Source organism: Pipistrellus kuhlii, unplaced genomic scaffold, assembly GCF_014108245.1.
Source record: "Pipistrellus kuhlii isolate mPipKuh1 unplaced genomic scaffold, mPipKuh1.p scaffold_m20_p_8, whole genome shotgun sequence".
NCBI classification, from domain to species: Eukaryota; Metazoa; Chordata; class Mammalia; order Chiroptera; family Vespertilionidae; genus Pipistrellus; species Pipistrellus kuhlii.
In genome coordinates this window covers 34,314,136-34,330,018 of record NW_023425584.1, presented here as the reverse complement: position 1 = coordinate 34,330,018, position 15,883 = coordinate 34,314,136, and the positions used below count along the sequence as shown (strand labels likewise).

The following is a 15,883-nucleotide window of genomic DNA, read 5'->3' as shown; positions in this document are numbered from 1 at the left end:
GCAGGCCGTCCATCCCATAATCAAAGGCAACAAATTTGTAGCGATTATCTAATTAATTTCCGGGCAGTGTTCTAAGACACAGTGGGGGGGGGGGGGGAAGTTGAAGATATTAAGATCCACCCCAGCCGAGACCGGTTTGGCTCAGTGGATAGAACGTCATCCCGCAGACTGAATTGTCCCGGGTTGGATTCCAGACCAGGGCACACCCCCAGTGGGAGGAGGAAGGGGTGTGAAGGAGGCAACTGATCAATGCTTCTTTCTCATCGATGTTTCTAACTTTCTCTCTCTCCTTTCCTCTCTATATAAAATATAAAATAAAAAAGATCCCCCCACCAGTCTAGGCCTGCTGACCTCCCTAGTGTCACTGTCCATCAATCCTATATAATAATTGCAAACTGGAGGCCGACTCAGGGGTGTCCCCCCCACACCCTGGAGCGCGGTACCCCCGTGTCCACGCAGGTTTCCTCCTCACTCTGCCGTCCCCGCGGGGTTCTCTGCGCGTGATACCAGGCCGCAGCGGGAACTACAAGGAATAAGGGTTAGGGAGCGGCGGCGGGGAGAGGTCTGTGATTTTAGATAAGCTGGTCATCAGGGACCCCCTCCCGTGGGTAACATCTGAGCAGATCCCCGCGGGAAGAAGGAGCGGGCCACGGGCGAGTGGGGCACCCATCGCTTGCCAGGAGAGAGCGTTAGACCCGGTGCGGGAGCGAAGAAAGCCGTTAGCGGCGTCAGGCTTTACCTGCACCTTGGCACCGGGGACACAACACCCAGGACCAGCTCAGGACCGGGGCCCTGCCCGGCTGCGCACTGTCCGCCTGAGGGGGCAGATTCTGAGGCGATTTGGAACCGCAATGGCCTGACTTCGCATTCTAGCTTCCGAGTCACAGACTCGGAAGCTTTTGCAACCAGCACGTCCCCTTCTCAGACTTGCTCGAGCTCCCGGGGAGAACGCGTGACGCCGAACTCCCACCAGCCCAAGCGGATTCCCAAGTCCCGCCCCTGCGTCCCCGCCTCCATCGGGGCCCCGCCTCCATCCGGGCTTCCGCTCCGAGCCTCAGTTCCCTCAAGGATCGCGGTGCTCCGCCCGAACCACGCCCCTAATCCGCTCCGCGTGGTCTCTGACCACAGGGATGGCCCCGCCCCTTCTACCTAGGCTCCGCCCCCAAGGGGCTGAGCTTCAACGATTGGTCTGAGTCCGGGACCTCTTTTCCTAATTGGCTGTGATATTTTGTGGATTTCACCAGACCTGTGATCCGGAAGTGATTCCTGTGCGCGGGCCGCGTGGATCTTCTACTGGGGAATCTTCTACTGGGGAAACCGCTGCAGCTGAGATGACCAAAATAAAGGGAGATCCCGAGGGGCGGGAAGCTCAGGCGGAGGCTTGCTCCGGGGAGCGCACTTACCAGGAGCTGCTGGTGAATCTGAACCCCATCGCACAGCCCCTGGCTTCTCGCCGCCTCACTCGGAAACTCTACAAATGCATCAAGAAAGGTGCGGTGGGCGGTAAGGGTGCGGGTTGCTGGACGAGGGCCCGCTCCCCTCCCCGCAACTGACTTATATCATTGCAGCCGTGAAACAGAAGCAGATTTGGCGCGGAGTGAAGGAGGTTCAGAAGTTTGTCAACAAAGGCGAGAAAGGGTAAGAACCCCTCCTGCTGGATTTTGCATTTTAAACGGTAATGAAGGTATCCTTACTATTTAGTAGGTGTTGGGTAAAAGTACTCTGATTCTATTAGAAGACAATCAAGCAGTCAGTAAATTCCCTTCAACAATCACTCACTCACTTCACTTACCTTATCGCTAAGGGACAGCACGGGAAAATGATCCAGGGGACGCAAATCTAATAAACTAAATGTGTTAGGGTAGACCCCACCTTCTTTCATTCAGCGACTATTTTAGTGTCTGCTCTTTTTAGGCACTGTACTATGGGGAGACAATTCCTTTAATCATATAGTCACATTCAAAATTAAAAGTTGTGATATCTATGAAAGAAAAGTATAGGATGCAGTGAGAGACTTCATCAAAGACCCTACATCTTTCTTTCCTGGCATTTATCATCACAGTCTGCAACTCATTTGCATTTTTAGTCCATGTAAGCTCTATGGGAATAGGGTAAAGACATACCCCACTTTATCCCCAGGAGTGTCTTGTGCCTTGTAGTTTCTCAAGAGATAAATTGCTGGGGAGATTTGATGCTCAATGGGGAGTTTGACTTAGGTGAGGGTAGCTGAGATCTGAAGATACAGGAATTGGTTTGGAGGAGAGGGGCTTTGCGAGAAGAAAGGTCTCAGGGCAGGAGTGGGTAGTGGTGGGTAGAAGTGCTCCCTTCTCATGGAGCTTTGTACACCATGGTAAGTTTAGTTTTTATACTCCAGAGCTTTGGGAGGGCATTGAGGATTAAAGCCAGGGAGCATCAACTTTGAATAGGATCAGGCTCAAGAGTAGATGGGGACACTGAAATAGGGTACTGTAGCTAGAAGAGGTGAAGGTGATTTTGATTAGGTTGGAGATTGAGGGAATTATAGTGCTTATATCTGAGAGGACTTTTGGACATGGAGTGAGGGGGTGTGGGTTCCATTTGAAGGGTCCACAGTGAGCTAGTGAACTGTGGGAGAGGGGCTGGGTTTGTGTGAGAAGATCATGAGTTTGATTTTAGACAAGTTTTTGAGGAATTTTTTAGACTCGTGACCCCTCTCCCCAGCATAGAGATGGCCATATGGGCTACAAACTTGAAAGAGAGAGGGCAGCTGGAGAGAATAAATTTGAGAGTTGTCAGGACATACTAGTAGATGGAACTTGATGCCATGACCATGGATGGAGTCAGCAAGAAGGTACTGAGAGGGCAGCCAAGGACCAGGCTGTGAGGAGCACCAGCATTTATTTTTTATTTATTTCAGAGAGGAAGGGAGAGGGAGAGAGATAGAAACATCAATGATGAGGGAGAATCAATGATTGGTTGCTTCCTGCACACCCTCTACTAGGGATCAAGCCCACAACCTCAGCATGTGCCCTTGACCAAAATCGAATCCAGTTTCCTTCAGTCTACAGGCTGACGCTCTATCCACTGAGCCAAACCAGCTAGGATGGAGCATCAGCATTTAAAAGCTGTTCAGCTTGGCTGGTGTGGCTTAGTGGTTGAGTGTTAACCTATGAACCAGGAGATCATGGTTCAATTCTGGTCAGGGTACATGCCTGAATTGTAGGTTCGATCCCCAGTAGGGGATGTGTAGGAGGCAGCCGATCAATGATTCTCATCATTGATCTTTCTCTCTCTCTCTCCCTCTCCCTCTCCCTCACTCTCTGAAATCAATAAAAATAAAAATAAAAAAGCTATTCAAAGAAAAGGAGCCTACAGAGGAGAGTCCAAAGGGCAAAAAGAAAACTAGGAATATGGACCCAGTACTTTAAATCAACAATTCTTTCCAGCTGTTTGCGTCTCACAGACTCTTCCATGTTTTCTGGGCTCCTGACCGGCTTACCAGTCACTTTGCCAGCTAGGAGCCCCAGCTGAGGATTCTCTGGCAAGCTTTTTTTTTTTTTTTAATATATTTTATTGATTTTTACAGAAAGGGAGAGAGAGGGATAGAGAGTTAGAAACATCGATGAGAGAGAATCACCAATCAGCTGCCCCTTGCACACCCCCTACTGGGGATGTGCCCACAACCAAGGTACATGCCCTTGACGGGAATCAAACCCGGGACCTCTCAGTCCGCAGGCCAACTATCCATTGAGCCAAACCGGTTTTGGCTCTCTGGCAAGCTTTTATTGGTTCCTTGTCATTCGAGGCCCATGCTTAGTCTGGCATGCAAGGTCCTTAGGTCTGGCCCTTGCCAATCTTCCTAGCCTTGTCTGCCCATCCCCATTCTGGATTCCAAAGCCATCCCAGGCTGCCATCCCCCTGCCTCTGTATATCTGGTTCCATTTTGATTCTCCTCTTTAAAAGTTTTCTGCCCCCTGCTCCTCCATGGGCTTCCTGACAGTCATCATTCAGCTTCTTGTTCAAGTGTGGCCTCCTGACTCCTTTAACTCCAAAGAGAGTTGTGCTCTTACTCCTTGTGGTCTCTCCTGTCCTTTATCTGTTCCAGTATGATACCACTTGCCACACTTGGTGCCATTTGTTGCCAAGAAATAGAGATCGCCTCCCTAGAGGAACACAGTCACCAGTCACAGATTTGCACCCTTTCAGAGGTTGGATGACCTACATTAAAAACTCCTTCAGGGCAGGAGCCATCTTATCTCTGTCCCAGTCCAGAGGTGGACTTCAATTAAAAGAGGGAATGAACAGCCTTGGCTGGTTTGGCTCAGTGGATAGAGCATCAGCCTGCAGACTAAAGGGTCCCAGGTTTGATTCTGGTCAAGAACATGTATCTTGGTTGCAGGCACATCCCCAGTAGGAGGTGTGCCGGAGGCAGCTGATTAATGTTTCTCTCTCATCAGTGTTTCTAACTCTCTATCCTTCTCCCTTCCTTTCTGTAAAAAAAATAAAAAATAAAAAAATAAAATATATTTGTTTTTTTGTTTTTTTTAAAGAGGGAATACTAAATAAGCTAGAAATTACTGTTTCTGTCATTTCAGGATCATGATTTTGGCAGGAGACACGTTGCCCATTGAGGTATACTGCCATCTCCCAGTTATGTGTGAGGACCGGAATTTGCCCTATGTCTATATCCCTTCTAAGACGGTAGGCGCACCCTCAGCTCTGCTCTTGGTCAGCACTAGAGGAGAGGGTCTGGGATGGGGTCTCAGCAGCAGTCCGTAGTGGAAAGAGTGAACTTTGGAGTTAAGATGGGACTGAGTGGATTCTTAATTCAGCTGTTTCCTAAGTACGGGACTGCTGGTAAGTTATCTCTCAGCACTTATATTTCCTTGTAAAATGGGAATCCCCTCCTCTGTGGCCTATAAGAATGAATCAGTATACAGTAAGTGGACATGCTCTGTAAACAACATGCTGCACCCATGTTAGTCTTGTTAGGTGGGTGCAGTGCTTTAGAAGGGGTGTTTTAGCTGAAACCAGTTTGGCTCAGTGGATAGGGCGTCGGCCTGCGGACTAAAGGTTCCTGGGTTCAATCCCGGTCAAGGGTTGTGGGCACATCCCCAGTGCGGGGGGAGGGTACGGGAGGCAGCTGATCGATGTTACTCTCTCATCAATGTTTCTCTCTATCCCTCTCCCTTCCTCTCTGTAAAAAGTCAATAAAATATATATATATATATGTATATATTTTTAAATATATATTTTTTTTTATTTTTCTTTACAGAGAGGAAGGGAGATAGAAAGTCAGAAACACTGATGAGAGAGAAACATCCATCAGCCGCCTCCTGCACACCCCCCACTGGGGATGTACCCGCAACCCAGTTACATGCCCTTGACCAGAATCGAACCCGGGACCCTTCAGTCCACAGGCCAACGCTTTATCCACTGAGCCACACCGGTCCCGGCTCAATAAAATATATTTTTTAAAAAGAATGGAAGGCGTGTCTTATCCTCACATAGCAGGAGCCAGGTCTGGGGCACAGGGAGTGGGGGATGGCAGGAAACTGCCTAAGGGGACAGCCCCTGCTGGGCTGGAGCCCTTTCACAGTTGCCATGTGGGAATGTAGGCCCAGTGTTGCTAGACTATTTGAAAGTTTGCCGAGTTTAAATGATGGGAAGCAATTTTAACTGTTTTAAAATATGCTGCTGACAGAATAGCAATTAGGCCTGTGGGTCATAAGTTTGTGACTCTTTGGCATACAGGTTGTGTGGCCTTTTTTCCAAACAGGACCTGGGTGCAGCTGCAGGCTCCAAACGCCCCACCTGCGTGATAATGGTCAAGCCCCACGAGGAGTACCAGGAGACCTATGATGAATGCCTGGAGGAGGTGCAAGCCCTGCCCCCTCCCGTGTGAAGGACTTGGGCAGCAACCTGGGCACCTGTTCCAGAAGCTGTTGGGCTGGCAGGGAGCCAGCTGGCTGCCCTCTGCTGCTCACACTCACAGCATCTCCTAGTCTTCTGAGGCACGTATTTTTCCCAGGCAGCTCCAACAGCATCTTCTCCATCAGTGTTGTTTCCTGTTGAGTTTCTTGGCACTGTTTTAAGAATGAGGTGTGAAGGAAGTAAATGCTAAGACTAAAATGTGATGAATCTGTGGCTGTTTTTTTATTTTTCTTCTCTTTAAATATGTTTTTATTGATTTTAGAGAGAGGAAGAGGGAGAGAGAAAGAGAAACATTGATCAGTAGCTTCCTGTACACATCCCAACTGGGAATCAAATCCACAATCTGGGTATGCCCTGACCAGGACTTGAACCTGTGCAGGGACCTTTCGGTGCATGGGACGAAGGTCAACCAACTGAGCCACACCAGCCAGGGTTCTGTGGGTGTTTTTTAAAGCAGCAGCTGCTAGTGGAGCCAAGGAGTTAGTGGGCAGGAAAGAGTGAAGCAGCCTTTCTCACCAGAGGACCCCAGGACTTTAAGAGTGTTCATTGCTAATGCCTGGCTGCCAGGGCTGGTGCTGGACTCAAGCTGAGAACAAACTTTGCTGCTCACTCCCGAGCTTTCACATGGCTGGCATGATCCCACCAACAGCAGCAGCAGCCAGGCCACAGCAGTACCTGTGTGCAGTGGACATAATTGCAGCAAAGGAAGGAGAAGGCCTGTGAATATATTTGTTCAAAGTTATAAAAAAAAAATGGCATTCAGTTCTGTCCCAGAGTATTTACTGGTGGATGATGGATACAGTCAGTTGTAAGGCTGTACAGTGGGAGCAGTGGGTATGGTGTTGGTATGGTAGTAAGACCTGGCTGAGGGCAGAGATGAAAGACAGTTGCTGCCGCCATCCAAGTCCTGTGCTCCTCTGTCCATTGCTACTAAGTCAGTGGCAAACATAAACGGAGACAGCAGGAATACAGAGGCCAGCCTCTCCCTGCCCGTACAGTCAAGGCGCCAGCTGCCCAGTGCAGGTTGGTTCATCTCCCTCCTTGGCCCCTGCTGTGGCACTCAGGCAATTCTGAAATGAACCCAATCCACTCCAATGAGACAGCAAGTCTCGTGGGTGAAAAATCTCTTTAAATAAAGTTCCTTCCAGACAGGGGTCAGAATATGATGCGTTTCCCATCTGCTGGGTTCTGCTCCATGGGACAGTAGGGACACTTCAACCTGCAAAGGGGGGAGAACCAAGAATGACTGAGAGGTTGACTAGCAGGAGATCTAAGCCAAGCAGGAGCAGAGCACAGGGAACTTACTTTCCTCCATTAATGAGCTTGTTGAGTGCATCTCGGGAGATAACGTGGCCACAAATGAGCTTGATGGGAGGGTTGGAATCTGATGTTTGTTGGCGAAGGATGGGGCAGGCGAACACTGAGTGATACCAGCACTTCATGCCTAGTTCAATCTCAATCTGGGGAGGCCAGCCAAGGGATGAGTCCCACTTCCTGCCGTGGCTATCCCCAGTACCTTCTTCCCACACCTCCCTCAGCCAGGCTCACCGGTAACTCATCCTTGTGACTCCAGACCCCTGTGCACTGTCTCTGCTCAATCACAGCTTTGATGTTCATCAGCACGGGCAGTGCCACACAGCCAGAGGCAAAGCTGCAGAACAAAGAGCAAGGGCTAGCGTGGCCAGACCAAGACCCCAGCAGACATAAAGGATCTGCACACTTGCCATCAGCACTGGACTCGGGTCAGGGTTCTAACTTGGCATGTGGTTAAATCAGTCCTTGAGAATCAGGTTGCTTGCAAAGTGCCACATATGTAATTATGTGTCATTCTAATGCACCCTCAAACTTCAGAACATACAAGAGAGACAAAAGATTCAGGGGCAGTTATCTGCTCATGCATACCACTGAAAAGTCCTTGGTGTGATGAGGACTGATCACTCTGCTGTCATAATGCACCCCTATAACTGGTTATCAACTGGGGCACTTGGAAACGGGACAGATTTAGACCTCACCATGTCTGGGTGGGCATAGGAGCGAACCGGCTGGAGCCTTGGGTGCTAAATGACTATGGTATAGAGGGCTGTTGTGCTGTGTGAGCAGTAGGTGGTGCTCCTGCTGGGAAATACTGTCCTATAATCAGAGTCTACCACACAGTGGAGCATGAGATTCCACAGTCAAGTAAGGGCACCATGACACTATCCACTATGGTGTAGTGAGTGGCTCTGGGTCAGGTCCATGTGCCCTTTAAGTTAATTCATGTCTGGAGCCTCTGTTTTCTCTGTAAAGTGAGTACCTCTAATCCTAGATCACTGAGGAGTTATGGGAAGAGCATTATTGTACAGGAGCCTTCGAGTGAAAACTCTCAAAACCTGTAACTCTGTTACTAAGACCTACTAGAGAGGAAGTGGTATTTGACAGATGAGGCTGAGAGAAGGCCAGTGTGAAAAGTCTTGTGATATCCAGCAGTGAGGTGCAGGCAAAATGGGGACCTCATTCAAGAGGCCTTACAAAATAGGAACCTTGACCCTGCTACTAACCTCATGGTGTCCTTGGACCATAACTCTTCCTAATCTCAGTTTCTCCAACTGTGGACACAAGTAGTTTCTATCTGGAAGATGGACTTAGAGAGCCAGTTTAGGTCTGTCCCTGGCACATGACCCAGCCTCGGCAAATTGTTTCCCTAGAAATCCAACCAGTCATGCTGCCCTGTCCACAGGGCTGGCTTACCTGACACTGAGGGGTGACTCCACAGAAAGCCCCAGCAGGGAACAAGCATCTCGGGTAAAGGTCTCACAGATCTCAGCCCAGTGGCTGGTGTCCAGGAGGTGGCAGTAGGGCGACTTCTCCAAGCCCAGTCGCAGGTATACCAGGCTGCCCATCATCACCTGGATCTCTGCAAGGCAACCAGGCGCAGCTCAGCTCGTGCAGGACCAGGGCACAGGAGGCAGCCGCTCCTCAGGGCTGGGTGCCCAGCCCCAGGGACAGTGTGGCTGTGGAAGCAGGATGGGGAGCAAGCTGAACACCAAGGCTCTGAGGTGCCCAGCCTGGCCAGGCAGGGACTGAAATGTCTTCAGGTAAAAGTGGTTTTCCCTAAAACCCAATGGACTATTTATGTGGGAGTAGGACAGGCATCAATCACCCTGTGCATCAGGAAGGAGGAGTCCTGGTTTTCTTCTCATCCTTCAACTGCATCAGGGAACGAACCTCAAATCTTGAGGTGGCACGGACATCTATTTTAGAACACTAGCTAATACCTCTTTCTAAAAAAACCTTTCAAGAGGCATCTAGCTAAAATTTAATAACACTGATTGGTTTTCATGTTTATCTTTCAGTAAAATGTGAAGTAGTAAATATGAAGGGAGCTAAAGAAACAATACTAGCTGTATGGTGGTTACTGATGGGGAACATCTGGAAGGTAAAATAAATGCCTATGGTTGAGGTTGAGAAATCCACATGTGAAGGAAGAGGGCTCAGGCAGGGACCTGCAGAGGAGGTGCTGAGGCACAGCAGCATGAGGGCAGGCGTGACGTGGCATACATAAACCCAGTATGATGTGTGTGTGGGTATCGCAAAAGCTGGTGTTGGGGACCGGAGGCGGTTCTGAGATGAAGCTAGAAGGGTGTGACAGAGACAGTGAGGAAGAGCCTTGGGTTTGGAGTTCACCTTGGAGACAGTGAAGGAGGGGTCAGAGTTCTCAGGGTAGAGCAGACCCTGGTTAAATGCTGACATCTGCCAGAGCCCAGCAGCATCTACTACCCTGGGCACTTACCCCGCTGGTGCAGCCGAGCAAAGGGCTGGAAGTGCCTGGCATAGCTGAGGGCCTCCAGCTGCTTGTCAGGGCCACCAGCCAGGAGGTGGATAAAGTACAGTCGGTGCAGCTTGAACTCCAGCGAGCTGTTAAGCTCAAGCAGACGCTGCCTGTGGGAGATGGCCCATCTGGAAAGAAAGGGGCCGGTTGGGTATGGAGCTGGTGGGATGAAAAAAGGAGTCCCGAGGGAGCTGGGACAGAGGGGTGGGATCCAAAAGCCTATGTGAGGCCACAAGACAGAGCTGGAGATATGTCAAGAGGTGAAGACCACAGACAAGCCCTGCCCCCTGCTGTCCCACCCAAGGCCCACTTACTCCAATGCCGGTCCCAGGTCATGTTTGTGCAGAGCTTCCAGTATTCGATTCAACTCCAGGAAAGGCTGCTTGAAATCCAAGTCCACGTTCAGTGTAGATTCCTGTGGGGAGAGCATGATCCATCATTGGAGAACACTGTTTCCAAAATTCTGCTCTAATAAAACCTCATCTGTCTAAGACAGGCAGGAGACCTTGCATGAGGAGCTGTGAAGGAGCTGTGAAGTCCTGCCAACCACTTGGCCCCTCTTATTTTCAATTCGGTTTTGGGGAGACTATAACCTCACCCAGGTGATGGAGACAGTCCCCCCAGTCCCTGTATGAGTAGCATGGTGAGAAATTATTCCTTTTCAATCCTCTTAATGATTTTAAGAGAAAGGATACTTTACTTTTACTGCCAGTGTGCTTTAACACCTGACAGTGCTACTCTGTCATTTTAAGAAACTAACCACTTTACTAGACCCCCTTGACTCAGAACCCTGCCTGGCAACTAACCCTACTTAGAAATTAATGATTTCGCTTTTCACTGTATCTATTTTTTTTTAATTAATTGATTGATTTTTAGAGAGACGGAGGGAGAGAGACATCAATTTGTTGTTCCACTTATTTATGCATTCATTGGTTGATTGTTATATGTGCCCTGACCAGGGGTCAAACCTGCAACCTTGGTATATTGGGAAAACGCTCTCTAACCAACTAAGCTACCTGGCCAGGGCTCACCGAGCTCCCTTCTATTTATGGCAGGACACTGATTTCCTTTCTAATATAAATTTATTTCAATAATAACAGGAATGTATTATAAAAAATGATTGAGCTGAAACAGATTTGGTTCAGTGGATAGAAAGTTCCTGCGGACTGAAAGGTTCCGGGTTCGATTCCGGGCAAGGGCATGTACCTTGGTTGTGGCCACATCCCCAGTAGGGGGTGTGCTAGAAGCAGCTGGTCAATGATTCTCTCTCATCGATGTTTCTAACTCTCTATCTCTCATTGATGTTTCTAACTCTCTATCCCTCTCTCTTCCTCTCTGTAAAAAATCAATAAAATATATATATATATTTTTTAAATGATTGAGTAGAAAACAGAATAGACAGGTCCCAGCACCTTCCCCACCGAGCCATTACCTGGCACAGCTCCTCAGCCACGCTGAGCATGCCCTGCTGGTACAGGTGCTCCACGATGGCCATCTGCAGGGTCTGCTGCTGCTTCTCCCGGGAGTCCCACACTGCATCGGAGACTACACCGCACACCTCAGAGTCAAAGTTCTGACAAGGACAAGAGATAGGGCCCTGTGACTCGACACTCGCATTCCTCACACTTGCTTTCCTGATAAGCCCTGGGACATACCAACTCCAGGTATCCCTGTCCCCGCTCCAGGTGCCCACATGCTCACCCTGTCAATGGCTTTGCCCACTCGGGAGACACTGCTGTGAATGTCCTTGTGGTCCGAAGCCAGTTTCTGCACGGTGTCTTTGATCTTCCGGCAACACTGGGACATCACCAAGGAGAGGGTGGCTGAGAGAGGGGTTCCCTGGAGAGCTGCAGAGAAACACTAGCAGTGAGTCAGGACACAGGAACAGAACTTGTCCCTGCTTCCTCTCCCCACAGAGGCCCAGGAGGCAGCCCTGAACTCCAGAGTGTCTCAGCTTCTTGCTCTAGCTGGTTTGGCTCAGTGGATAAGAGCCTCAGCCTGCGTAATGAAAGGGTCCCGGGTTTTATTCTGGTCAAGGGCACGTGCCTGGGTTATAGGCTCAATCCCCAATAGGGGGCATGCAGGAGGCAGCTAATCAATAATTCTCTCTCATCTTTAGCTCTCTCCAGCCTCTCCCTTTCCCTTCCTCTCTGAAACCAATAAAATATATTTGAACCGAAACCGGTTTGGCTCAGTGGATAGAGCGTCAACCTGCGGACTGAAGGGTCCCAGGTTTGATTCAGGTCAAGGGCATGTACCTTGGTTGCGGGCACATTCCCAGCAGGGGGTGTGCAAGAGGCAGCTGATAAATGATTCTCGCTCGTTGATGTTTCTAACTCTCTATCCCTCTCTCTTCCTTTCTGTAAAAAAAAAAAATCAATAAAATATATTATAAAAAAAAAAAGAAAAAAGATTCAGCTTTTGTTTCAGGTCCTGTCAATTTTAAACTGCATGACTTCAGCCGAAACCGGTTTGGCTCAATGGATAGAGCGTCGGCTTGGGGACTGACAGGTCCTGGGTTCGATTCCGGTCAAGGGCATGTACCTTGGTTGTGGGCACATCCCCAGCAGGGGGTGTGCAAGAGGCAGCTGATCGATGACTCTCTCTCACCATCGATGTTTCTAACTCTCTATCTCTCTCCCTTCCTCTCTGTACAAAATCAATAAAATACATTAAAAAATAAATAAATAAAAATAAAAAAATAAACTGCATGACTTCATTTGCCTTCATTTCCTCATCTATAAAATGGGGGAAATAGCACCAGTTGTAGGTTGCTAAGAACTGAAGATGATTTGGCACTTACTATGGGTGATTTGGCACAGGTTGAGAACCGCTAGCAGGGTCGCCTAAGACCATCGGAAAACACATATTTACATTACGATTCATAACAGTGGCAAAATTACAGTTATGAAGTAGCAATGAAAATAATGTTATGGTTGGGGATCACCACAACATGAGGAACTGTATTAAAGGGTCGCGGCATTAGAAAGGTTGAGAACCACTGCTTTAAAGGGTTGTGTTATTGTGGGGTTTTTTTATGTGAATCAACTCAATTTTTTTTAAAGAAAAGGACATAGAAACTAGGGAATACCTCTGGGCAAATCTAACACAATTTGAGCATCAAAATGTATAACAATAATGTAATATAACCCATTGAATAAGAAGTTCTGAGTGAGAACTAATACTAAATATATATATGGGAGAAGGGAAAGTTTTTTCCTTATAGTTGAATGCCAAGGAATAAATATATGAGGAATGACAGAGCAGGAAAAGTCACCCTGTTACTAAGTAGTTTTGGGGTATCCTAGGCCCACAGAAAGGCAGGAGTGGGGCTCTGGGGTTGAGGGGCGATGGACACCCACCTGCACTGGCCAGCTCAGCCCGCAGCTGTCCTACGTAACGCAGCAGCTCCTCCAGGCTCTGCTCGCAGTGCTGCCCGTAGGTCAGGAACTTCTGTAGGACCTTGTCCACCTCTCTCTCCACGCTCTCACACGGCTCCATGGTGGCCTCCGCCTGGGGGCAGGAGGAGGGTCCAGTGTCAAGTCCCACCTGGGAGACACAGTGGTGAGGGCTCCCGGATTCCCTTACCACACCCATATCATATGTCAATGCTCAAAACTGCCCAGTGTAACATATCTGTCCACAGCTTCGTCAGCCCTAGCCAGGGTGCCTAGTGGAGTGTGCAGGCAGGTGTGAGGGCAGAGGTTTTTTGTCTCATGGTGAGAAAACTCTGTTTCCAACTCTTTTCACTCTCCAATCCTTGCTCATCCTCTCTCTCTCTCTCCCTTTTTTAATGTTTTTACAGAGAGAGAAAGAAGAAAGAGAGAGAGAGAGAGAGAGAGATCTATGAGAGACAAACAGCAATCAGCTGCCTCCTGCACGCCCCTTATTGGGGATTAAACCTGAAATCCGGGAAAGTGACCTGACCAGAATGGAAAAGGTGAGCCCCTATGGTTCAAAGGTCAATGCCACACCAGCTGGGCCACAGCCTTCTTTCTCTTCCTTGACTACATTCACTTTATTTCTTCCTCAGGGCCTTTGCACTGGCTGTTCCCTCTGCCTGAACAGTCTTCTCCCAAATCTTTTCCATGTTTGGCTCCTTCAAGTCTCAAACTTCATCCCTTCAGCTATGGTCTCCTAGACCCAGTACTCCTCTGCCCCACCCCCACACTGTTCACTCTATCATATCACTCTTTTCCTTACAGATCTCTGTACACACACATTTTTATTTATTTCAGAGAGGAAAGGAGAGGGAGGAGAAATAGAAACATCAATAAGAGAGAATCATTAGTCAGCTGCCTCCAGTACGCTCCCTACATGTGCACTGACTGGGAAACGAACCTGGGACCCTTCAGTCCGCAAGCCGACGCTCTACCCACTGAGCCAAACCCGCTAGGGCTGGTTGAAGTTTCCATCTTTCTTTTGTCATTAACCAAAATTGAGGGGACATAAAGGCCCACTATTTTCCCTGGAATACAGAGGGGCACAGAGGAATTTGGGGGGGATGCCGGAACTATTTCATATCTGGGAGTTTCACATGCCTTGACGCAAATGACTGTCAAACTCTTGCTCATGCTCCAGAAGACCCTGACCTAACGCCCTGCCTGGCGCCCTCATCCCAGCCGGGTCGCACTAGGACGGAATGTCTGAGTTCGAGCGATTCCCCCGACAGAAGCGATTCTTTGCGTGTCCTGGGAGTCTGTGGGGCTTCCGTTCTCAGCCGGGGCCCACGACTCCGAAGCAAACAAGTCCAAGGGCGGACCGGGACGGAGACTTAGTCGGGGGGGAGGGGGGGGTTCGGGTAGGCCCGAGGCCTGGGAGCCCGGCCGAGCTGCCGTCCGCCGGGCCCCCCGCGCCTGCCCTCGGCTTGCACCTCCACACCCCGGCTCTCACCTGCTGCTGCAGCCCGGCCCCGGCTTCCGGCGCTGCTGTCATCGGACCGGAAGCCGCGGCGGTTGCTCCGCGGATCCGGACTCGCCCACTCGCAGCTTCGCGGAGGGGTGTCTGCGCCTGTGCTCCCGGCCCACCTTCCCGCGCGCCCGGAGTGGACTCGCCCACAGACGCGGGCGAAGGCGGGAAGCCGCGCCCCCTCCGCCCGGCGGACGCCGGAGCCTGTGCCCGAGGCTGCCGCTGGGCCACGACCCTCCGCGTCTGGGAGTTGGACCAGGAAGGGGTCGGACCCACCCGCTCTCTGGCCCGGAAGGTGTGGGGGTGCATGGGGCGGGCGGGGCGGCTTCCCTACGGGGAAGAAGCTCCTGGCCCGCCCTCCCGCCACAAGTCGGTCCCAGCGTCCCGCTTCGCGCTCTGAAGCCCTAAACCGATGACTGTTCCACTCCGCCCTCACCCAAAGGAGACTGCCCCCGCCCCCGCAAGGGTCCGACAGGCTCCCCCGCTAGGGCTCCTGGATGCTCTTTTTGACACATCAAATGATGTATAAAAGAAAAGTCACTTTTTTCCCTGTCCCTAAGTCAGTACCTAACCTGGATAAGTCAGTACTTATCCATTGGGCATTCAATAAGAGGACCAGACTGCTGGGGTGAGAGTACCCAGTCCCTGCTCTGCCGCCCCCCAGCCGTTGTCCCGCCTGGGCGAACAGGGAGTGGGTGGGGTGGGGTGGGGAGACCGGGTTGCACAACTGTTCTGAAGAGGAAGGGTGACCCCAAACCCAGGCCTGGACTGAATTCACACTCCTCCCAGAGCAAGGGGCCGCGCAGAGGAACCGCCCACCCCCCCACAAGCCTTAGAGCCTGAGCGAGAAAAGAGCCCCAGCCCAGCCGGGGTGGCTCCGTCGTTGAGCGGCGACCTATGAACCTGGAGGTCACGGTTGGATTCCTGGTCAGGGCACACCCCTGGGTTGCGGGCTCAATCCCCAAGTAGGGGGCGTGGAGGAAGCAGCCAATCAATGGCTCTTTTTCATCCTTGTTTCTTTGTCCTCTCTCTAAAATAAAGGAATAAAAACCGCCCAAGAGAAAAGACTTGGTCCTGACTTTCTGCTCCCTTTCCGTGTCAGTTTCATTCCAGGGCAACCTCCCCCTTCCACCCTCCAGGCCTCCTTCCCAACCTTCACCCCAACCACCCTTGCACAATCTTGTTTGTTTTCTGTATAGCACTTGCACAAACCAGTTTTGTTTTGTTTTTTTTAAATAGCATTTGACTTAAAAT

At 50.2% G+C, this 15,883-nt stretch overlaps 2 protein-coding genes across 5 annotated transcripts; one reads left to right on the top strand and one right to left on the bottom strand.

Annotated features, from left to right (window-relative positions):
• Window positions 1–1,225: 1,225 nt before the first annotated feature.
• NHP2 (NHP2 ribonucleoprotein) lies at window positions 1,226–6,116 on the top strand. 2 transcript variants are annotated; one of them, XM_036423277.2, is made up of 4 exons: window positions 1,245–1,491; window positions 1,569–1,638; window positions 4,575–4,680; window positions 5,759–6,116. In XM_036423277.2, exons 1-4 carry the CDS (start codon window positions 1,332–1,334, stop codon window positions 5,882–5,884), a joined length of 462 nt encoding a protein of 153 aa, XP_036279170.1. In that variant the 5' UTR covers window positions 1,245–1,331; the 3' UTR covers window positions 5,885–6,116. The 2 variants fall into 2 exon arrangements, with proteins under 2 accessions (XP_036279171.1, XP_036279170.1); XM_036423278.2 differs by lacking the exon at window positions 4,575–4,680 and having other exon boundaries at window positions 1,226–1,491.
• Window positions 6,015–14,726, bottom strand: RMND5B (required for meiotic nuclear division 5 homolog B). Of its 3 annotated transcripts, none has more exons than XM_036423265.2 (10): window positions 14,615–14,726; window positions 13,084–13,234; window positions 11,423–11,568; window positions 11,154–11,294; window positions 10,036–10,136; window positions 9,683–9,849; window positions 8,641–8,806; window positions 7,462–7,564; window positions 7,219–7,373; window positions 6,619–7,132 (listed from the first exon to the last, which is right to left on the bottom strand). In XM_036423265.2, the coding sequence occupies exons 1-10, from the start codon at window positions 14,654–14,656 to the stop codon at window positions 7,069–7,071; spliced, it is 1,236 nt and encodes a 411-aa protein (XP_036279158.1). In that variant the 5' UTR covers window positions 14,657–14,726; the 3' UTR covers window positions 6,619–7,068. The 3 variants fall into 3 exon arrangements, with proteins under 3 accessions (XP_045432965.1, XP_036279158.1, XP_045432966.1); XM_045577010.1 differs by lacking the exon at window positions 14,615–14,726 and adding an exon at window positions 14,314–14,601; XM_045577009.1 differs by lacking the exons at window positions 6,619–7,132; window positions 14,615–14,726 and adding an exon at window positions 6,015–6,148 and having other exon boundaries at window positions 13,084–13,253.
• Between the last annotated feature and the right edge of the window lie 1,157 nt (window positions 14,727–15,883).

Bases quoted from the DNA above. Each gene is read 5' to 3' on its own strand.
- NHP2 (XM_036423277.2), top strand. From the start codon at position 1,332: ATGACCAAAATAAAGGGAGATCCCGAGGGGCGGGAAGCTCAGGCGGAG. The intron at 1,492-1,568 runs GTGCGGTGGGCG...ATATCATTGCAG, and splicing joins CTACAAATGCATCAAGAAAG to CCGTGAAACAGAAGCAGATT. The intron at 1,639-4,574 runs GTAAGAACCCCT...CTGTCATTTCAG, and splicing joins GTCAACAAAGGCGAGAAAGG to GATCATGATTTTGGCAGGAG.
- RMND5B (XM_036423265.2), bottom strand. From the start codon at position 14,656: ATGACAGCAGCGCCGGAAGCCGGGGCCGGGCTGCAGCAGCAG. The intron at 11,295-11,422 runs GTGAGCATGTGG...TGTCCTTGTCAG, and splicing joins TGGGCAAAGCCATTGACAGG to AACTTTGACTCTGAGGTGTG. The intron at 7,374-7,461 runs GTGAGCCTGGCT...TGGCCTCCCCAG, and splicing joins GTCACAAGGATGAGTTACCG to ATTGAGATTGAACTAGGCAT.